This window comes from Puma concolor, chromosome E1 (assembly GCF_028749965.1).
Source record: "Puma concolor isolate L17-30 chromosome E1, mPumCon1.1.hap2, whole genome shotgun sequence".
Classification (NCBI taxonomy): domain Eukaryota; kingdom Metazoa; phylum Chordata; class Mammalia; order Carnivora; family Felidae; genus Puma; species Puma concolor.
In genome coordinates this window covers 3,602,926-3,625,866 of record NC_141680.1, presented here as the reverse complement: position 1 = coordinate 3,625,866, position 22,941 = coordinate 3,602,926, and the positions used below count along the sequence as shown (strand labels likewise).

The window sequence follows — 22,941 nt, the reverse complement described above, 5'->3', positions numbered from 1 at the left end:
AGACCCCTGCAAGGATCGCGGCCTGGGTGTGCCGGGGGGACGACCCTTGGGGTGGGGGGGGGGGGCTGGGGATGGCAATCCGGGGGTGGGGATGCAGGGACCTGGTCTTCGGTGTGTGGGATCCGGGGGGCACGGGGGTCGGGAGGCCTAGTGCTCCGGTGGAGGCCCCGGGGGTCCCGCGAGGGGAGGGAGCCGCGGTGCGGGCTGGAAAGCGCGATCCTGGGTGTGGGTGGGGGGCGCCCGACAAGAAGGGCCGGCTCCTGGGTGGGTTCCCGGGCGGATTAGGCCGGCCCGGCAGCCCGGGTGCGGTAGAGGGTTCGCAGGGCTCGGAAGGCCGGCGGCGCTCCCGGCCCCGAGGGGTTGGGGGCCCAGAGGGCAGGGGCCCCTCCGCACGGCCCGGGCAGCGCGCGGCGGGCGAGGGTCCGAGCCGGCCGCCGGCGCGCGGAGGGGTGGGTGGACTCCGCCGGGGCCGTGGGGCAGGAGCGCGGGCGGGGGGCCGCGGGGGGCCGAGGCCGGACGCGCGGCGAGGCCCGGGGCGGGGTGGGGGGCGAGGCGGGAAATGCGGCGGGGGCGCGCTGCGGCAGGGCGGCCGGGGGGAGGGTCAGCCCTCGCCTCGGGATCCCTTTATTGTGTAAGCGATCCGGGCACGGCTCGCCGCGGACTCTCTGGCTGGCCTTCTGCAGCTGGGGTCACACCCTGAGCCCATGAAATGGGCCTGGAATGGGGTCGGAGGGGAGTGGAAGCCGCCGAGTCGCGGCGTTCGCGGGGGCTTTGTGGGCCTGCGGTGGGCGGGTGCGGCTCGGGGGGACCCGGGAGGCCCCCCGGCCCGGCCGGCCGGCCCAGGAGCCGGGGCCTGGGGAGGGAGGCTGGTCGCTCGGCGGGTCTGGGCTCAGCTGGGTGGCGTGGCCTCTGCCCGTGACCGTTATCTGTTTCTGGGGCCTCTGCGGCTCCGTTCAAGACCACTGCGGTGGATGCAAGGGGGTGGGGTGGCTGGGGTGGGGTGGGGTGGGGTAGGGGAGAGCAGGCGGGGTAGCTCCAGCCTGCGAACGGAACAAAGGCTGCTGTTTTTGCCCAATAATATAATATACTAAATATAATACTTTGGCTTTGCTGAGATTTTTTTTTTTTTTTTTTTTTTTTTTTTAATGCTGGGAACTGAAGGTTCTCTGAGGCAGGCTTCATTATTCTCGATAGTACCTCACTCTGGAAAACTTTAATCTATTTATTGTTTTGTTTCCTTCATCAGTCCGCCCTTACCAAGTATTCTCTTAGTCCCATGCTTTTGACGTTGAAGTATGCCCCCGTCTGTCTCGGATTCTGAAAAAGTGGCCATTTTATTTTATGCATCCTTTTACTCCTGTGTCTCAAATTCGGTTCTTCCCTGGCCTTATCTGGAGAAAGCATACGGTGTAATCGGGCGGTGTGCAGCCCGAGCTTTTGCAGCAAAGGGATGTGACCCCAGAGGTTGGCTTTTTATTTGGGCTCCTTGGGGAAATCATCACAATGAAGACAGACAGAATGAAAGGCGAGCTGGAGGAAATTCTGAAGGGCACGTCGTGCGGGGAGGGGGAGACTGTATGCTTCAGCATTTGGTGGACTTTCTCAGCGAATGGGAAGCATTGAAATTCCTGGGGTTGCCTCCACACCCAGCGGGAAGATGTTAGCAGAGAGAAGGTGCAGGCCACAGATAGCGGGTGCCCTTTTGCGTTTGGTTTGGGGGCGTGCTCATTTGGTTCCGCGGCATTTTTGGTGCATTAATAGGTTCCCACGTGCCTGTAAGGTGAAGTCGCCTCAGTGGGGGTGTTAAACCAGGTGGGACAATTCTGTTTTAGTTGATCTGTTCTAGAGGGATGTGCTGTCACAGATAATGTATCCATCGTTGTTTGCCTTGGCGTGCGTAAGATCTTCACAAAATTGAGTTGTTTTCCCATCTCTGTGCCTATAGTAGGTGCCGGGAGGCAGCTGAGAAGTTTGCTGGGTGGCATTTCGCTGGAAGTAAAAAATGGCCGTGGGAAGGGGGTGTGTGTGTCTAAATCCAGTCAAGGGGATGGGGCTTTGGCTCAGTAGGGGGTTCCTTCGTCTACAGATCAATGACTTCGCTACAATTAGCCAGTTATTCCAGATGATGCCAAACACCTTCCAGTTATCTTTCTGTCTGTTGCAAAGAGCTTCCTCTTCATTCCCTTTTCTCCTAAGTATAAGTGGTTTTTTCTTTTCCTATTAAACGTAAAGCCTTTGCGGGATTGTGCTAGTGTGTTCATTGCTGAGCCTGCCTTCTTGAAACCGGAATCAATAGGATTTTTATTTGGTGGAGAGGCAGCGTGGAGCATACTTCACGCCCTTCAGAACACCCCCGGTCACCTGGCTGGGACTCTTGAGGTTAACCCCAGCTCTGCTGCTTGTGACATCCGCGGCCTCGCGCTGGTTATCGGCTTTCTCTCCACCTTAACGCCTTCATCTGTAAAATGGAGATATTGATGGTTGTGAGGATTGAGAGTCGGTAAAGGTAAACCGTGTAGAAAGAATAGTGGCCGGCCGTAATTAACGAGAGAGAGCAGTGTTTGCTATTTTTAAAAATTGTGCTGTTCTCCCTGCCGCAGACTAGGCTTTTGGGAGTGGGCTCACCGTTAAATAGCAGTATTCTCAAGATCAGGGACCAAATGCACGAAGGAATGGAGTTAAAGTGAACACAGCCTCCTCGCTGGCCGCCCGAACTCGATCAGACTCAGCAGCCTGAGTCCCTACTACCTGCGCAGCCCTCTGCTAGAGTGCAGGGAGAGAGCACGAAGAATGCCAGGAGAGCAGTTGAAAATGTGAGGACGAGAAGGATTAAGTTGCCAGATTGACCTGAAAAAGAACTTCTCAGAGGGCCGCATTTGGGTCAGGATTGGGAGGAATGGTAGGTTTTGGGTTGTGGAGAAGGTGAAGGTCACGATGAGGGTAGGGACCACGCCTGTGATACTTGGTCAGTGTCCTGTGGCCCCCGGAAGCGGCTAAGTGCTCACCATACAGCCAGGAACAGGAAACGGTCCGGTCCGCTCAGCGTCTAATTACTTGTAGGAAACTCTGGAAAAGTGGAAGTAATTTGTAATCTCACTATCCAGTGAAGATTCAATGTGTATCTGTTCCTATTTATCCACTTATTATCTGTTTTTAATTCATTATCTGTTCCCTTTAAAAAAAAAAAAAGTGTGTATGTAAATTTCCCCCACAACATCAGGAGCATTTTATAATTAACATTTTTGTGATCTATTGTTTTCCCCCACCTTACATGACAATCATTTCCTCACCTAGAAAAAATACAGATTGGGGCGCCTGGGTGGCGCAGTCGGTTAAGCGTCCGACTTCAGCCAGGTCACGATCTCGCGGTCCGTGAGTTCGAGCCCCGCGTCAGGCTCTGGGCTGATGGCTCAGAGCCTGGAGCCTGTTTCCGATTCTGTGTCTCCCTCTCTCTCTGCCCCTCCCCCGTTCATGCTCTGTCTCTCTCTGTCCCAAAAATAAATAAACGTTGAAAAAAAAAATTAAAAAAAAAATACAGATAAATTTAAAATGTACCAATTTGGGGTGGCACTTGGGTAGCTCAGTCCAATAAGCGTCTAACTCTTGATTTTGGCTCAGGTTGTGATCTCACGGTTCATGAGTTTAAGCCCCGAGTTGGTTCTCCCTCTCTGTCTGTGCTCCTCCCCTGCTTGCACTCTCTCTGTCTCTCTCAAAATAAATAAACTTAAGAAAATAAAATAAAACGCACCGATTCGGCAAACTAATTTTTAAGTATATAATTTACTTTAAAAAAAAAAAAAAAAAGGTCTGCTGCAGAAATGACCTGTTAAGCTATTCTAATTTATAGCCACCCACTCAACTTAAGCATATAATTACATGCCCAATGTAATTACATGCCAATTACAGAAATTTGTGCACGCACGCGCCTACGAGAAGCGAGACCACTTCCTAGGTGTCATGTGGGATATCCAGTTCATACCTCTTAATCATGAGAGTAACTTGTTGCCATATTTTGTTAGGGTGGGATATTTTCTCTTTCAAAAGGCTGCCATTTGTAAAGGTGGGGTGTGTGTCCTCTTGTCCGGGTCCAGATTGACCTTGGATGATTCCCCCCTCAGTGCCATGGCTCCCTTCTTAGCGGTTTGCAAAGTATACGTTGCAAAGACAGAAAGCGTGTTACTGGTCTTACGAAAGCCGGTCCCTGGAGGTGATGATGGGCATTGGAAACCATTCTTCAGACTGTACATGCTCCCCGTGAAAAGTTTCTGTACTGTATGGCCCGCCTGCACGTGAATGCCAAAGAAGGCAAATACAAGTTGAACTCTAAAACATGTTAGCATTTTTGTTTGGAGAAGTCTTAATGCTACATCTTTTGTGATTTTTTTTTTTGTTCGTTTGTTTCGTCTTGTTTTCTGATTTTTGTTTTACTCAAGTCCATGATTTTCAAAATGGTAGCATATACGTTTTAAATCAGGTTAAGAATTAGTCTAGAACATTGGGTGTCAACCTTTGTTTCTATGCCAGCATACCTGTTAACGCCAGTGGCTCACCATGGCAACCAGAGAACTAAGGAGTGATGGTTCTCAAGGGGGGGGGGGGGGGGCGGGGAAGCCAGGACCAGCTGCGTCTGGGAAGTTGTTAGAAATGCAAATTACCAGGCTCCGCCCCGGACCCGCTGAACTGGGGACTCTGGGATGGGGCTCCAGCAAGCCTTTTGCGTGCTGCACCCGCCAAAGTTTGAGAACCAGGCTCTGGGGCGTGCATGTTTGTGATGCGTTGCCTTAGGACAAATAATTTCTGAAATGTACGTTTTTATACCATTTCAGTGATTTCACGGAGCTTGAAATTTGTGGACCCAAGGTTAAGAGCCTCTTAACAACTTTGGACTGCTTTTCTTTTGAGATTTTATTTTTAAGTAATCTCCATACCCAGAGTGGGGCTCAGACTCACAACCCTGCGATCAGGAGTCGCCCACCCCACCGACTGAGCCAGCCAGGCGGCCCTGGACTACTCCATGATTGGCCTTGCAGCTTTCTGTCTTTTGCCTACTAAGAACCCCCATCGTTTTGTGGGGGAGGCAAAAACTGGGAAGATGTGATAGAGCAAGAAGAGTTACTCAGTTGGCTTCTTGGGTTGATTTGGACGAGGTCACGGAGACCATACTTCTGGGATTTGTAATAACCTGGAATTTGGGGTAATAACAAAAGTGTTTAATGATGGCATCAGATTCCACAAAGATATTGTCAGGCAGGAGTGATGAGTCACATCGGAAAGGTGAGTGATGACTGTAAAATCTCGTCATTTGATCCAGAAAGTCAGGGGCACAAGGATAGGACGAGACGCAGCTGAGAGAGGCTTGTATGGAGCCGTGGCCGACGGCTCAGTATGAACCAATGGCAGATGGGTGTTGAGTCAACCAATTAGGTCTTAAGATACATCAATTGTGAAAATCACGAATGTTCTAGACTAACTCTTAACCTGATTTGAAAGAACGTGCTTTTTAAAAAAATTTTTTTAACGTTTATTCATATTTTTTTTTTTTTTTTTTTTGAGAGACAGAGACAGCATTCGAGCAGGGAAGGGGCAGAGAGAGAGGGGGACACAGAATCCGAAGCAGGCTCCAGGCTCTGAGTGGTCAGTGTACCGCCAGGTGCGGGGCTCGAACTCCCCGTGAGATCATGACCTGAGCCAAAGTCAGACACTTAACCGACTGAGCCGCCCAGGCGCCCCTTGATGGTTTACTGTTTAGCAGCTACTGTGCCTTTTGTAGCTCCGCCCCTGTGGCCACCGTAATTCAGGCACCACCTCCGTGACCTTTCATCAGGAGTCTCTGCTTTCCTTGTCTTCATTCTCCTTTGCCATCTTGACTCCCTGTTTAATTTGTGGCAGGGGCGAGAGAAGAGATGAGGTGGGGCGGGGGGGGAAAGTCCCGCAGGAACTCGGCCTCTTCCCCCTGCTTGGTTTTCAGCCCTTGGTAACAGAGGGCATGTCTTGAGGGCTCCTAGTTTGTGGTCACCCCTGACATTTACTTTGGATGCCCGGTTAGCGTGGCCGTGAAGGGGATGACCCCAGCGCCTCTGCTACCATTGATGCTTCCTGTCGGCCAAAGGTTTTGATTTAAGTTCCTCAGAGGAGTAAAATCTGTGAGTTGTCCAGTATTTGTAAACACCTAACCTTGTCCTCCTCCTCGTCTTCCTCTCCTAGAGGCAATTGCTCTTGGATCCTTCTGTTTACAATGGCCCAGAGAACCGGACTCGAAGACCCAGAGAGGTACCTCTTTGTGGACAGAGCAGTCATCTACAACCCTGCCACTCAGGCCGACTGGACGGCTAAAAAGCTAGTGTGGATCCCGTCGGAACGCCATGGTTTCGAGGCAGCCAGTATCAAGGAAGAGCGGGGAGATGAGGTCATGGTGGAGTTGGCCGAGAATGGAAAGAAGGCGATGGTCAACAAAGATGACATCCAGAAGATGAACCCACCTAAGTTTTCCAAGGTGGAGGATATGGCGGAATTGACGTGCTTGAACGAAGCTTCTGTGTTACACAACCTGAAGGACCGCTACTATTCAGGACTTATCTACGTGAGTATTTCCGGCCACGTGATCGTGGGAGGTGGTGGCTGGGAATTCAAGTAAATTGCACCTGCCGTCGTGGGAGCCAAATGAGACGTGCAGTACCCGTGCTCTCCGTTTAACGTGACTGTCCGTGTTACAGATAGAAAGGCCACCTCTTGCTTACCCAAGTCTCCCGTTCCTTTGTATCTTAGCACGTAATTTTACTTTATTATTTTTAATTTATTTTTTAAAATGTTTCTTTATTTTTGAGAGAGGGAGCACAACCAGGGGAAGGCTAGGGAGAGAGGGAGACACAGAATCCGAAGCGGGCTCCAGGCTCCGAGCTGTCCGCGCAGAGCCCGGCACGGGGCTCGAACTCACGGACCGTGAGATCGTGACCTGAGCCGAAGTCAGACGTTTAACTGACTGAGCCACCCAGGCACCCCTTAATGTGTGATTTTAAATAATCCAACCCGTGATTAAATATACTCACGTGGTAGTTGAAGACTTTCGTAGTGGTTTGCTGGAGTACGAGCAGATCAGGAGAGCGTGTGGGAGGAAGACCAGGGCGTTGGATGTGGGGTGAGAATTGCGTTAATAGTAGGATCCAGACCGCAGACCCGCGGGAAGTCCGTGTGTGTCCAGGAGCGTGGAGCACAGAGCCCTACCAGCACAGAGGATTCTGTGAGGAGTGAGGGCAACCGAGTTACCAAGTGCAGGCTGGTGGGAAAAATGGAGACTGAGGGGTTTTGTTTTTGTTTTTTGTTTTTTTTTAATGTTTTATTTATTTTTGAGGGAAAGAGAGAGCACGAGCCGGGGAGGGACAGAGGATCCGAAGCAGGCTCTGTGCTGACAGCAGCAAGCCCGATGTGGGGCTTGAACTCCTGAACCACGAGATCACGACCTGAGCCGGAGTCGGACTGAGGTTTTTAAGAGGAAGCCAGGACGAGACTGAGGCCGGGGTTACCCTGTGGTCAGCAGTTGACGCGTGTGTTGCAGTCACTGACGATGTCACTGACCATGTGGAAAGAGTTACTAAAAATACTAAGGGATAAGGGAGAGCAGAAAAATGCAAGCCAGATACCCGAAAAGCTCTAGAATGAAAAAAAAAAAAAAAAAGCTTGAGGGGATAGTAGACACAGGGCGGCAGTGGCTTAAAGAAGGCGCTAGAGAGCTTTGATTCAGAATAAAACAAAGCAGAGGGAAAAGTTGATTTCGTAAAGGTCTGAGTTGGGAAGAGAGCGGTTGAGTTTCTTTTTTTTAATGTTTATTTTTAGGGGGGAGAGAGAGCATGGGGGAGGGGCAGAGAGACAGGGAGACAGGATCTGAAGCAGGCTCTGAGCTGTCAGCACAGAGCCCATTGCGGGGCTCAAACTCACAAACTGCGAGATCACGACCTGAGCCGAAGTCAGATGCTCAACCGACGGAGCCGCCCACGTGCCCGACGAGGGCCATAGTTTTGTGCGAGGGGGGTGGGTGTGCTCCCGGGGCTCTTGGTCACTCAGAACTAGTTTTCCCAAAGAAATTGGCTTATTTGGTGACTATTTACTGAACACTGTGTTCTAGGTGCTGGGGAGAGGGTGTGGGGACAGGCCGGGTCCCTGCCTTTCTGACACATCCCAGAAGGAAATGAAACCGGACTGGGGATAGAGTAAGTCGGGAGAGTGGCTTTCCGCAGTGGCTCCGTGAAGGGCTCTTCGAGAAGGTCGCGTTAGGGCTGGAACCTTTCTGATAGGAGGGAGCTGCCCAGGGAAGGATCTGAGGAGTGGATAGTTCTCCCACAACCTTTGCCAGAGTAGTTACAGTCAAGCCTGACGGCCCCCCATTTCTGTTGTCTCTGTGAGGTAAGGCGCAAAGTGGGGGACACCCACCACGGTTGGGAAGGCGGCTTGAACTGGAAAAGGTTTGGGGAAGAGAAGTCACCAGTAAGAGCATCACGGGAGAGCAGCATCGAGGATCTGGCCAGGATTGCACAGCAGAACGTGTGAGGCCACCACGTCCTGGCCCGGCTTGTGGTTTTGCCAGGGCGCAGGCCCGTCCCGCCCTGGGAAGACAGGGGACCCGTGGCCATCGTACCCATTGCCTGCACGGTCCCCCTTCCTTTCCTCCCTGGTCCAGTGGGCTGCAGGGGGCTGGGGGGAATAAGGGAGCGAAGGAGGGAGGTGGGTCGCGATGTGAGATGTCCGATGTCACCTGTCAGATCGCCAGCTGACATCTCAGATTTGAGCAGGGGTCAGTGTCGGCTGCTGTCTGGTGCTGGAAACGCGACACCGGGGGTGCAGGGAGCTGCAGTGTGGAAGGGAGCCAGCCGCCTTTCCTGCCAGCCTCTTCACCTTGATTCCCCGCCTCCGACCTCCTCGCAGCTTCCTACGAGTGGGAGAGAGGAGGGACATTCAAAGGGGAAGAAGATTCTGGGTAAAAGGGAAGGAATCGAAGAAAGGACACCTGAGTTCCTCTGTAGTCCTTCCTTGCCGTGATTCTAAGAGTTTGCAAGTGTCTTTTATCAAGTAAGTTTGATTTTTTTTTTTTTCCCCAGCTAAACTCAGGGACAACCTGAGCGAGGTCTGGATTTCTTTTCCAAGCGCGGCCCCCCCTTGGTCTTTAGAGAAGGACAAGCTGAGTTCATCTCGAACCAGTGAGGTCCCAGTGGAGCTCAGAATTTGGGACAGTCGTGTCTGCGGTTAGTGGGGTGGAGGAAGGGCTCCCACCAGCGACAAGCTGGAGCACTTGACCTTCAAGAATCCTAGTAAGAGGGGCGCCTGGGCGGCTCAGTCAGCTAAGCGTCTGGCTTTAGCTCCGGTCACGATCTCCTGGCTCGTGAGTTTGAGCCCCATGTCGTGGAGCCTGCTTGGGACCCTCTGTCTCCCTCTCTCTCTCTGCCCCTCCCCGCTCTCTCTCTCTCAAAATAAATACATAAACTTAAAGGATCCAGTAAGAAAGTGGGGCTGCGGGTATCCACGAGGGTGAGGAAGATGTCCTTGGCGTTGGGATTCACCAGTGGGTGGGGATTGAGCAGCTGAGATGCAGACACTGTAGGGAGTTGGGAGCGACCTTTTGGACGCGTTTCTGGAGACCGGTGGTAACGCACATTCACGTGAGTGAGTTACGTTGCCAACAGGCTTAGTTAAGTCATTTCCTTGTATCTTCGTCGAATGTACCCTCCCCGACCTCCCGCCTCCTCAGGTCACATATCTTCATCCTCTCTCCTAGTAGAACCATCTGAAACCTGTAAATGCCTCCTCTGCTGCTGGTTTAGCTCACCTCACACGCGCCTTTTGATGCGTGGTATTTTTATTCACCAGCCTTAGATATTTTCTGTTTTCCGTTACGATTTCTTGTCCAACCTGTGAACCACCTAAAAGGAGACTTTAAAAATTTCACAAGGCGGGTTTCTAAGTTGTCTTTTTATTACTGATTTTTAAACTGCATGCATTGAAAAGAATACGGTTCACATAATACCGTTCCTTGTTTTTTGTGGAGACTGGCTGTGTGCCTTGTGTATCGTCAGTTTCGATGAGCGTTTTCTGGGCCTGGCGAGAGCGTTAATTCTGTTATTGTTCGGTGGGGGGTTCTGTGTGTGGCCCTTGGACTAAGCTTTTTAATTCTGTCTAAATCTTCCTTACTAGTTTTTGTCTGTTTTGTTTATTAATTCCTGAGAAGTGTCTTAAGATCCTCCGGTGTGTTTTATCAACCAAGCCTACATCCCTAACCAATATAGTGTAGTTTTTGCTCTTTACGAACTTGTACCTGAACGAATCCCATAGGAGATGGTCTTTGTGTCTGTTCTTCACTCAGCATCACATTTTTAAGGTTCATCTGTATTGCTTTGCGTTGGTATAATGCAGAAGTTCTCAAAGCACGGCCTGTGGACCCTCAGGGTCTCCCTAAGACTGTTCCAGTGGATGAGTTACAATGGCTCTCGTGATTATTTGAAGACGTTACTTGCCCCTTTCACTGTCAATGTTGGTACTGAAGGTACAGAAGCGATGGTGGGGGAAGGCAGTGACTCCAGACTGTGCTAGCAGTCATTATAATCCAGTGTCGCATGAGGCTGCCCTTGAGAAAGCAGGAGAAATCATTGATTTTATGAAATGTCAACCCTGGAGTCTTTTGAATATACCACGCGATGGGGTGGTAAAGCATGCATAAAACACTTCCATACTGAACCGCGGGGAAAGGCAGGGGCGTAGTTCTATGGGTTGCAAACCGAACTCGCTATTTTTTTTTTTAAGAGTGCACAATTTTTATCTGATAGAGTGACTGTGACTCACAGATAAGCCACCGTTACTCAAACTGGGGTGTTCAGCAGACACATTTAGAGAAATGAACAAAGCGGCCCCGTCCCTTCAGACGGAACAATTGATCATCTTTGTTGCCAATGCCAGAATCTGAGTTTTCGCATGAAAATTCGGATTTGGGGAAACTCCCGTTTACCCCTGTGGACGTGACGGCCTGTCAGCACTTGCAACCCTTTCCGATGAGACAGAGGGCGATATTAATGACAGATTTTTTTTCCCAATGGCGTACGATGAAATGGCATCATCTGGAAGGCCATCATAACTCGCTGAGCCAGCGTTTTCCAAATGATGTGTACATAGTTACAGAATCACGGATGGGTTAAAGATTCTTTCGACAGGCAAGATAAGCTGTTGGATTTTGACGTAAGGAACAGGATGCAAGTTCGTCGATAGGGATACGTGTGCCACGTTGCGTCTGATCTTGAAGAAATTCTCACTTGTCGAGTCTCGGGGTAGCATCCAGGGGGAGTCGCCACGGTAACTGGGAAAGGCAGTTAAACTCCGGCTCTCTTTCCCAAACCAGCTATGTGTGTGAGGCTAATTTTCTTCATTTGCTCCAACCGACACAACATAGCACCACAGATTGAATGCGAAAACAGATTTGAAAACCGAGCCACTTTCTCTGGAGCCAGACAATCAGAAGATTTGCAAAAATGGAAAGCAGCACCACCTTCTCACTTTCGTTTTGGAAAACGTAAGGTTATTTTCGTAAGAGACGTTGTTGATGTTAACAAGTATCGTTATTTTAAAACGAGATTTATTTTAAGATGGGTATTTTGAAATGAACAGGTGTATGTTTATAAAAGCTTGGTTATATAAAATGAAAGGTCTCTGGGGTCTTTAATCATTTCGAAGAGTGTAAAGGGGCCCTGAAATGAAAAAGGTTGGGATATTTCGTTCATCCTGTTGTAGCGTTATAGCATAACGTTCCACGGTAAGATTTCTGGCCCAGTTTATCCACTCAGCTACTTTTGGACATGGGTGTTTGCCAGTTTGGGGCCAGTACCTGGGGCCCACAGGCATGTGTTTCTGTACGGTGTGTGAGGAGTGGGAATCCCGGGTGGTCGCGTACACAGATCTGTAACTCCTACATCCAGTGTTTCTAGATAAAGCCTGATTTAGGCAGATTCTAGCAGGAGACAGAAGGCCCCGGTCTGAGAGGGGAATGTAATGGTGTATTTCACGGGGTTGGCCTCGGCCCCATTTGGAGGCGGATTCTGTGTGTGGTGTGAGATGGCTGTCCAGTTGACCCAGTGCTCCAAAGTGCCACCTTGTCACATATCAGGTGCTCCTAAGTGGGCTCTTAATTGTGTCGGGGGACTGTGTGCCCATCTTCCGGCTGAGATCACATTGTCTTTAGACTAAGTCTTGGTATCGGGTGTGGTAGGTGCCCTCATTTTTGTTATTCTTTAGGGTGGTTTTGGCTGTGACATCTTTTGCATTTCAATATAATTTTAGAACCGTATGTCAGTTTTACATACGCACATGCACACACATGCACCCTCGCTGGAATTTTGTTTGGGATTTTGTTGATTCTGTAGATCAGCTGAGGAGAGAAGCACGATCTTGGCAATATGTGATCTTCTAGTTCATGGCTGTATCTGTTTACTTAGTTCTTCATCTTCCATGATCTGTTTTATGGCTGTCTGTGGAGGCCAGGATGGCTCTTCTTACATTTATTTTGGGATATTTGATTTTTTTTTGGATGCTACTTAAATCGTGGTTTTAGCATTTTCTGATGGATGCCATGATGTAGAAATACAGTTGTCATGGTTTTAAAAATTTTTTTTTAATGTTTGTTTATTTTTGAGAGAGAGAGAGAGAGAGAGAGAGAGACAGAGCATGGGCAGGGGAGGGGCAGAGAGAGAGGGAGACACAGAATCCGAAGCAGGCTCCAGGCTCCGAGCTGTCAGCACAGAACCTGACATGGGACTCGAACTCACGAACCATGAGATCATGACCTGAGCTGAAGTCGGATGCTTAACTGACTGAGCCACCCAGGTGCCCCTGTCATATTTCTTACAAATAAAATCTTACTAAGATTGTTTATTGGTCATGACAGTTTAGCTGGTGATTCTTTTGGATTTTCTACGTTTTTTTTCTACTTTTCTATGGATATTCCTTTTTTGTTTGTTTACCTATTTATTTTAAAAGAGAGATAGAGTACACAGGTGGGGAAAGGGCAGAGAGCAAGGGAGAGAGAGAGAATCCCAGGCAGGCTCCACACCATTAGCACAGAGCCCAACGTGGGGCTCGAACTCATGAACCGTGAGATCATGACCTGAGCCAAAACCAAGAGTCGACGCTTAACTGACTGAGCCACCCAGGCGTCCTCTATGGATATTTCTATTGGATTTTCTATATGTCTACAAATAGTGACAGTTTTATTTTTTCCTTTCTAATTCTTGCACATTTCTTTTATTTGCTTTATTGTGTTTCCTAGGACCCTTAGTAAATATTTGTTAAACAGCAGTGGAGATCATCGGTGTCTGTCATTCCTGATCTCAGAAGTGTCATCATTTCACCATTAAGAATGATGGTTGCTTTGGGGTGCCTGGGTGTCTCCGTCAGTGGAGCACATGACTCTTGACTTCAGGGTTATGAGTTCAAGCCCCATGTTGGGTGTAGAGATGACTAAAAAAAATAAACTTAAAAAAAATGATGGTTTGCTTCCATTTTGTTTTGTTTTTAATATTCTTTATCAGATTAAGGGAATTCTTCTATTCTTAGTTTTTATCCTGAATAGATGAATTTTTAAAATCCTGTTTGGATATCACTTGTCAAATGTTTTTTCCAGCATCGAGTGAAATGATAGTGTGATTTTTCTGGCTATTTTGTTATGGTGGTGAATTACATATATTTTTGAGTGTTAAATTAACCTGGCAAGGGCTAAGTATTCTTTTTATATACTGGATTCTGCTTGCTAATATTTTGTGTAGGATGTTTGCATCTCTATTCATGAGTGAGATTGGCTTAAATTTTTCCTTGTTTTGTAATATCCTTGTCGTATTCTGCTCTCAAGTGATGCTGGTTTTATGAAATGAATCAGGGAATATCTCACCTTTGTGTGTTCTCAGATATTGCTTGGAGAGGGTTTGTGTTATTGCTTTTTAAAATAACTACAGTTTTCTTTGTAGGCAAGTTTTTCTTTAATAGATGTAGGACTTTTCAGGGGCGCCTGGGTGGCTCAGTTGGTTGAGCATCCGACTTGGGCTCAGGTCATGATCTCGTGGTCCGTGGGTTCGAGCCCCGTGTCGGGCTCTGTGCTGACAGCTCGGAGCCTGGAGCCTGCTTCGGATTCCGTGTCTCCCGCTCTCTCTCTCTGCCCCTCCCCTGCTTGCACTCTTGTCTATCTCTCTCTCTCAAAGATAAACCTAAAAAAATTTTAAAAAAAAACAGATGTAGAATTTCTCAGATCTCTAGTTTCTTCTGTTCGTTTTGATAATTGTGTTTTTCTAGGAATTTCTCTGTTTCATCTCAATTTTCAAATTTATTGGCATAAAGTTGTGCATCATACACTCTTATTTTCTGTAGAATTTGTAGTGACACTCTTTAATTCCTGATCTGCTACCCTTTTTGTAAAAGAAGTCTAGGGCCGCCTGGGTGGCTCAGTCGAGCATCCAATCTCGATTTCGACTCAGGTCACGAACAGGGTCGTGGGATCAAGCCCTCTAGAGCGTTGGGCTCTGTGCTGATCATGGAGCCTGCTTAACATTTTCTCTCCCTGTGGGGATGAGCACTGGGTGTTGTATATAAGTGATGAATCACTGGGTTCTACCCCTGAACCTAATACTACGTTGTAGGTTAACTAACATGAACTTAAATAAATCTACGCTCTAAATTTTTTTTTACATTTATTTATTTTTGATAGAGACAGAGCACAAGTGGGGGAGGGGCAGAGAGAGAGAGAGGGAGACACAGAACCTGAAGCAGGCTCCAGGCTCCGAGCTGTCAGCACAGAGCCCGCCGCGGGGCTCGAACTCACAAACCGTGAGATCATGACCTGAACTAGAGTCGGACACTTAACCGACTGAGCCACCCCGGCGCCTCATAAATTATACACTCAAATAAAAAAAAAGATTCTCTTTCCTTCTCCCTCTGTCCCTCTCCCCCGCTTTCACACTCCTTTTCTCTCTCTCTCTCTCTCTCTCTCTCTCTCAAGTAGAAAAATAAAAAATAAATAAATAAGGAGTCTCCCCAGAGGTGTAAGTGCTAGGTGTTTAGCTGTATTCTGCAAGTCCCAGTATGTTGTATTCTCATTACTGTTCAGTTCAGAATACTGAGGGTGTCTTCATGGACGTTGCGAGTTATTTAGAAGTAGGTTGATTAATTTCTAGACATCAGGGGGTTTTCAGGGGTGCCTGGGTGGCTCAGTGAGTTGAGCGTCCAACTTCGGCTCATGTCATGATCTCGCGGTTCATGAGTTCGAGCCCCGCATCATGGTCTGTGCTGACAGCTCGGAGCCTGGAGCCTGCTTCGGATTCTTTGTCTCCTTCTCACTCTGCCCCTCTCCTGCTCACACTCTCTCTCTCTCTGCCTCTCAAAAATAAATAAACATTAAAAAAATTTTGTTTCAAACATCAGGGAGTTTTCAGGTTGATTTTGTTGTTTCTAATAATCCCTTTGGTCAGAGAACAACATACCCTGAACGATTTCAGTCCTTTGAAGTTTGTTGGACTTGTTTTATGGTCCATCATGTGCTCGAGCTGGGTAAGAGGTCAGCATGCTCTTGAAAAACACACACATCCGCTGTGATTGGATGCAGGGTCCCTCTTGTGCAGTGTATATCCTCATGGTTTTCGAGTTTTATTTGCTGTTCTCTATCGGTCACCGTTAATCTGTTCCTCTTTTCAGTCCTGTCATTTTTGCTGTATATGTGTTGGAGCTATGTTGTCACATGTATCCAAAGGTAGGATTTTTAGATCTTTCTGGTGGATCCTCGTGAAATGGTCTTTTTTTAAATAGTAAATACTTCTCAGGGCGCCTGGGTGGCTCAGTTAGTTAAGTGGCTGACTTCTGCTCAGGACATGATCTCATGGTTCGTGAGTTCAAGCCCCGCGTCAGGCTCTGCGCTGACAGCTCGGAGTCCGGAGCCTGCTTCGGATTCTGTGTCTCCCTCTCCCTCTGCCCCTCCCCCACTCGTGCTCTGTCTGTCTGTCGGTCTGTCTCTCTCTCAAAAAGAAATTTTAAAAATAAATAAATAGAAGTAAATACTTCTCTTGGGAAGTATTAGCTTTTTTCCCTTTTGCTTAGTGTTTGCACGGCTTGTTGTTTTCCAGACTTTTATGTTCAGCCTTCCTGTGGTTTTCTACGTAAGATGGTTGGTCTCTGATGGACAGCCTGTAGTTGTTATTTTTGGCCCTAATCTGACAGTATTAATATTTTAACCAGAGTATTTAGCTGATGTACGGGTACAGTAGTAACTGAAAAATTTCAGTTGAACTCGGCCATCTGACCCCTTGCTTCCTCTTGGTCCCCCCGTTCTGTGCTTTTCCTTCTTTCTCCCTCCTTTTTCGATGAGGTAACGTTTATTGTTACCATTGTACCTTTTCACCTCTCACCCTGTGATGGGTATTTTTGCTCTCGTCTTCGTCATTCCTTTAGCGGTCACCTGCTCTCCAGCGCAGCCTTGACCAACCAGAGACTGACTGCCACTGCTGCTCTTTACCCGCAGTGGACGCAGAGCGGCCCCGGAGCAGTTGAACTCTGTCCCTGCTGCCTCCCGGCCCGCACGCTGCTGCTCAGTATGTTGACGTGGATTTCTCTGTCTAGATTTAAAAAAAAATTTTTTTTAATGTTTATTTTTGAGAGAGAGAGAGAGAGAGAGAGAGAGAGCACAAGCATGAGTGGGGGAGGGACAGAGAGAGGGAGGCACAGAATCCCAAGCAGGCTCCAGGCTCTGAGCTGTCAGCACAGAGCCCGATGCAGGGCTCGAACTCACAGACTGCGAGATCATGACCTGAGCCGAAGTCGGCCGCTCAACCGACTGAGCCACCCAGGCGCTCCTCAATTTTTTTTTAAGTAAGCTCCACGCCCAGCATGGGGCCCGAACTCACAACCCCGAGGTCAAGAGTCACATGCTCCATTGGCCAGGCCAGCCAGGTGCCCCTCCTCCTTCATCTCTCACGTTTCTCCCCCCGCCCCCGGATTTAGAGTCCAGAGCTGGTGGTGATTTTCCCACCGCGCTGTGTGCCGTTGAGAACCCAGCCTGCGGTTTCGCTCTCGTACCTTTGACGCTAATCTGCTTCTTTGCACTGGCGCTTCCTAAAATTTTCTCTTTGTCTTTGGTTTCCAGCCCACTCACTCCGAGGTGCTTAGGTGAAGTTTGCGTCTCTGTATCAGGCGTGGAGGTTGGAGCATTTTCGTCTGTGCCTTGATGGCTTTGGTTGGTTTTGGAAAATTCTCAGCCATCGCCCCTTCCAAGACCACTTCTGCCCTGCGGTCCCTTTCCTCCTGCTAGCACTCTTGTGCCACTGAGTCCAACCTTGTCACTGCGCCCCATGCAGCCTTCCCATCCTTCTGTATTTTAATCTTTAATCCCCATCCCCCCCCCCCCCCCCCCCCCCCCCGTGCTTAGCTCAGATATTTGCTTCTGATAAAGTGTGGAAGAACTAATTCTTTCTTCATCGGTATCTAAATTGCCTTTAAACACACCCGGTGAATTGCTAATTTCCATTACTTTATGTTGCATTTTTCATTTGGGTTTTCTTTTTATGATTTTTTAAAGGCTTTTTATGTTTGCTTTTTTATGGTTTCTTTTTATGGCTTTTCTTTTAATGGTTCCCGATTCTCTGGCAGAATTCTCGATCACGTTTTTTAATCACTGGAACATGCCACTGTCCAAGGTAACAAGACGAGGCGATGCAAACAGACTCACAGGGGTGCAGATGTTATCCTGCATTGTAGGTGTCTCATGTGCCCGTGATTGTACGGAAAGAAGCACGGAGGCAATGACATTGAGCTGTGTCTAGAGTCCTGGTCTGGGCAGGCGGGTAGGCGAACAGGTCTAGCACGCGTAGCTCATCATGGATCAGGGGCTCAGGTGAAAGCCTGGGACGTTTCCCCTCCTCCCAGCGGGCAGGGTCCTAGTTCTGTGCTCCTGACCTTGCATGCTGCTCAAGATTTCACTCTGCTCAGCCTCCTGGTCCTCAGCCACCGATTTTGGGATTTGTAACTACCGTCTGCGTGAGCAGGACTTAATAATTCTGTGTCATCATTCGCTCACGTTCACACTGCCCTTAGGTCTCACAAATGTTTATTGCAGCGGGTCTACTCACTTCAGGGTCCAGAGACGGTCACTATATGCTAAGTAGTTGTTCTGTCTCTTCTGATCTGTCCGTCTCCCCTCTTTTAGTTGAAGAAACAGAGTCCATTCTGTAGAACCTGCCATAGTCTGGATTTTGTTGATTGCATTTGCGTCCAGAGGCTTGATCAGATGTGGATTCAGGACACGCTTAATGCCAGCTCGTCTCTATCTGTGGTGTTGAGATTGACAAGTGAGTCAGCCCGGGGTCTGGGGTTTTGTTCGGCGGACGTGTGTATTGGGAGTGTCCTTGTCTGCCATTCACCTAAGGGTTTAGCAACCAGTTTGTTTTCGATGATTGTCCTTTTTTACAGAATTTTGGCCTTTCTTCCCCCAAAGAAGCAGTAATGATTATTCTAGTGTCTTTATCCTTGTGCCTTCTTTTGTTATTGTACCTCTTGTCCTGTTCTTCTCTACGGGGGAAGCGCTCTCAGAATAGATGTGCCCACTGGATCGCTTATTTCCTGATATCCGTTCTGCTCTTGATTTTCTCTCCACTGTGGGGTTTTGGGCGTTCATGTCAGAGGACTGCCTACAGCCGTTCCTTGCCGGCCTCAGCCACGTCTCCTTTCCTTGTGCATTTCTGTTCCAGTTGGTGGAGTCCCTGTTGTACTACATTCTGCTGCACCTGTGAATCTGTTTCCTAAAGCTTCCTTTTAGCTGATTTTGTAGGCAATTTCCATAGGCACATCCTCTCTCTGAAGCCTCTGGATGACGATGCTTTCCTCCTCCCATAGGGTTTCGGGTTTGTCGTTTCAAACATGCGTGCGAATCTCTGTGGGTGCAGTGTTTGCAGATGGTGAGGGTGAACTCTCCTTCGGGTGGTGGCCTGATGCCCTCTGCGAGCTGCAGCGGGGCAGCGGCCTGGGTGAGACCCCCGTTCGGTCCTGCTTCTGCTCTGCGCCCTGGCCCTGACATCCTCACTGCCTCATTTCCTGGCTGCCCAGTCCTTGGAACCTTGAAAGAACGTGCGCGCGCATTCCTGTCGGATGGTGGGCGTTCCGGGCAGAGAGAGCTGCGTGTGCAGAAGCCTGGAGGCATAAAGCAGGGCAGCGTGTCTACAGAACGGCAGGTTTCTTGTGCAGGTGTTTTTGCCTGTCGCTCTGAGGAAGGTGCGTAACAGAAGCTGGTGTGTCGGAGGCCGCACAGACGTCCGTCAGGCCTTCACAGTGCTTCAGAATGTTCTCTTGGCTTGTCCAGCTCTCCCTAGGCGCTCTCCCGGGCGCGCCTGCTGTAGTGCATCCCCATTCAGCATCGCCCAAGCTCTGTACGCTCAAAGGGGATTCGTTATCTCCCCCACATATCAGACTGTTCTTCCTGTATGTACATCGGTTGAACGCAGGGGCTGTTAGCTCGCATCTTTGGTGGTCTTTATGTGCAGACCTGTTGAGCGCCATGGAGTCTCCCTCCCCCCAGCTCTCTCGTGACCCACCTCTCCCCTCTCATCTGAGCCCCGGCACTGTGCTGGGACTGGGGCAGTAGTAGTCTCCACTCCCCGCTCCTCACCTCTTGCCCTCCGGTCTCTTTTCCGTGGGGCTACCAGATCGATCCTTTTACAAACATGCTCCTTCCCTTCCGTCGCTCTTCTCCCCTGAACCTCTGATACCTGATCGCCTGTGCGGGCAGAATCTAAGCGGTTGATGGGGCGCCTGGGTGGCGCAGTCGGTTAAGCGTCCGACTTCAGCCAGGTCACGATCTCGCGATCTCGCGGGATCTCGCGATCTCGCGGTCCGTGAGTTCGAGCCCCGCGTCGGGCTCTGGGCTGATGGCTCGGAGCCTGGAGCCTGTTTCCGATTCTGTGTCTCCCTCTCTCTCTGCCCCTCCCCCGTTCATGCTCTGTCTCTCTCTGTCCCAAAAATAAATAAACATTGAGAATCTAAGCGGTTGAGTCCGCCCTTCTGAGCTCCCACCGTGCACGTTCCGTGCTCGGCGAGGCCGAGTTGTTCACTGTGCCTTGCCTATATCCTGCCACTAAGTTTCGTGCACTTTCTATTTTATTTTTTTAAGTCTATTTATTTATTTTGAGAGAGGGGAGAGAGAGCAAGTGGGGGAGGGGCAGAGAGAGGAAGAGAGAGAGTCCCAAGCAGGCTCCTCGCCATCAGCACCGAGCCTGACGCAGGGCTCGGTCTCTCGAACCGTGAGATCATGACCTGGCTGAGCCACCGGGGCGCCCCGCTCCCCCTGTTTTCATGGCAACTTCTTTATCCCTCCTTTTGCCCTTTAACTAGTTTTTAAAAGGACATCAGAGACCGTCTAGTCTGAATTTTGTACCTCGTTTTGCAGTTTCTGACCAGACGGCCTTGACTCTCGGGGCCTGGGGTTGGTTGCGTGTGCGGCTCCAGAGTTTCTGTCCCATTTATAATCGCGTTCGTCTTTCTCCTTCTCTTTTCTTACCGCTCTCTTTTTACTGTCTCACGTGTGTGTTTAGTCTGTTGTGTTCCTACCCGGAGGTGCGTGTTTCTTGAAGGCGTAAAAAGTCTCGTGTGCCTATTCACACACTGAATGAGGTCTAATTGGAACTTTGGCGTCAGAGAGACAGGATTTTAACAGCATATTGTCCTCCTGCCATGTGCCCCGCGGAAGATGAAAGTAACACAGCATCGCTTCCGTTATCATTTCTACAGGAGCCCGGAATTGGAGCTCATTTCCAGAGAGTTCAAAGTCAGCTCTTCAGGCACTTAAATTGAATGATGTTTCCACATAAACATTTTTTTTTTACTCCCCCTCTCTGGCAAGCACAGGGTACTGATGATTATTTAACCTTGTTTTTAGATGACGTACTCATATTTGTGAGACTGAGTCATTTTGTGATCCTGAGTCCTCAGAAAAGCACCCACCGCATGGGAGACACATATGTGGGAATTATTTCTGAGTTAAATGTCGCTGTTAGGATCTGTTACCACGCCATACGTGGTATGGGATGTTAAACTGAATTTCCGTATTTTAACTCTCTTGCATTTATTTGTTTTGTTTTCTTTGTGGTCGGTCTATAATTTACCTCTTATAAAAGTGAAGTGTAGAATCCGTAGCTTCATGATAGACTCCGATCTAATTTTTGAATGGAAAAGTGGGGTCTGTATAAAAATTCATCGAGGGGCGCCCGGCTGGCTCAGTCGGAAGAGTGTCCGTGACTTTTGATTTGATCTCGGCGTCATGAGTTCAAGTGCCAGGATGGGTGTAGAGATTACTTAAATAAATAAACATTTCTAAAATAATCATTGAGATGTATAGTTAGGATTTGTTAACCTGTCTGTGTACAGGAGCCAGCCAGGCTTGTCTGGGACCTGAGCTGCCCGGACGAGAGAGCCGACAGTCAGAAGACCCGAGTGTCCAGCGAGGGAGGGGGCAGGCGCCTTCTCTGGCCTCAGGCAGACAGGGGCGATGTCCCTCTGGCCGGCTCAGAAGTAAGGCGAACAGCTCCTAGCCGTGAACTTGGGGCAGAGCCTTTCGCCTCTGCCTCCTCTCTGCCCACACCCGCACCTCCTGTTGTGACTTAGGAAAGCTGTGGGGGGCACAGCCTGAGATGAGGTTCTGACCTGACCACTGCCCTCCTTCCAGCAGGCTCCCGTCCCCGCGTTAGCACCGGTCACTGCAGTGTGCGCCTAGAGCCGTCTCGAGGGTGCCTTCTGACGGCAGCTGCCAAGGTTTCCGCCTTCACAGACACAGCTGTGGCTGAGAAACCCTTTAGGGTCCCCGGGGAGCGGGCCACGCAGCTGAACGCTGTCAGCCCCGGCCTTTGTAGTGTCCTCTTGCCTGTGGACTCGGTCCCCCAGATCACCTTCATTAAAAGGCCTGCAGGGCGCTTGGGTGGCTCAGTCGGTTAAACATCTGACTTTTGGCTCAGGTCGTGAACTCGTGGTTTGCAGGTTCAAGCCCCGCGTCGGGCCCTGTGCTGACGGCTCGGAGCCTGGAGCCTGCTTCGGGTTCTGTGTCTCCCTCTCTCTCTGTCCCTCCCCCGCTCCTGCTCTGTCCGTCTTTCTCTCTCTCAAAACTAAATAAACATCAAAAATACTAAAAAACAAAAAAGGCCTGTATCACAGTGCCACGGACTGCCACTTCCAGATGCCTCGGTCCTTGGAGGACTGGGGCCCCCGGCAGCAGCCTGGCGGTTCTGTTTTTCCCTGACCCCCACGGTCAGTTTTGTACACTCTTCTCAGAAATCATTCTTAGCGAATTAAGAAAACCCCCAAATCAAAAGCGTTCCTAGTATCAGTTCTAATAATGGTGACTGTGCTGGCCAAGAAGGGTTCATGTCTTCTAGACTAATGGCTCTTAAAAATTGTTGAGGACCCACGGGGCGCCGGGCTGGCGCAGGGGGTGAAGCATGTGACTCTTGATCTTGGGGTCATAAGTTCGAGCCCCATGCTGGGTGTAGAGATGATTTAAAAACAAAGCCTTTGAAAAAAAAATTGAGGGGGCGCCTGGGTGGCTCAGTCAGTTAAGCGTCGGACTTCTGCTCAGGTCATGATCTCACGGCTCGTGAGTTGTTGAGCCCTGCGTCGGGCTCTGTGCTGATGGCTTGGAGCCTGGACCCTGCTTCATATCCTCTGTCCCCCTCTGTCTCTGCCCCTCCCCTGCTTGCACACTGTCTCATAAATAAATAAAAACATTAAGAAAAATAAAATAAATTGAGGACCCTTTTGTGTCCTTTAGTGTTTGTGTGGTTTATATTTATCGGTACTTACTGTATTTGAAATTAAAACAAATTTTAAAAATATGTATCAGTTCACTTAAAAATAGTTAGCCACGTATTTGTTTAAATAAATTCATTTAAAATAAGTGTACAA

General features: G+C 49.3%; 1 protein-coding gene across 4 annotated transcripts in view; it reads left to right on the top strand.

Moving 5' to 3' along the window:
• Positions 1–22,941, top strand: part of MYH10 (myosin heavy chain 10) — a 132,313-nt gene that overhangs the window by 906 nt on the left and 108,466 nt on the right. For all 4 annotated transcript variants that reach the window (XM_086685981.1, XM_086685978.1, XM_086685979.1 and 1 more), the window contains exon 2: positions 6,205–6,580. In XM_086685981.1, the coding sequence (XP_086542107.1) occupies positions 6,205–6,580 (376 nt within the window). The remainder of the gene's footprint in view (positions 1–6,204; positions 6,581–22,941) is intronic.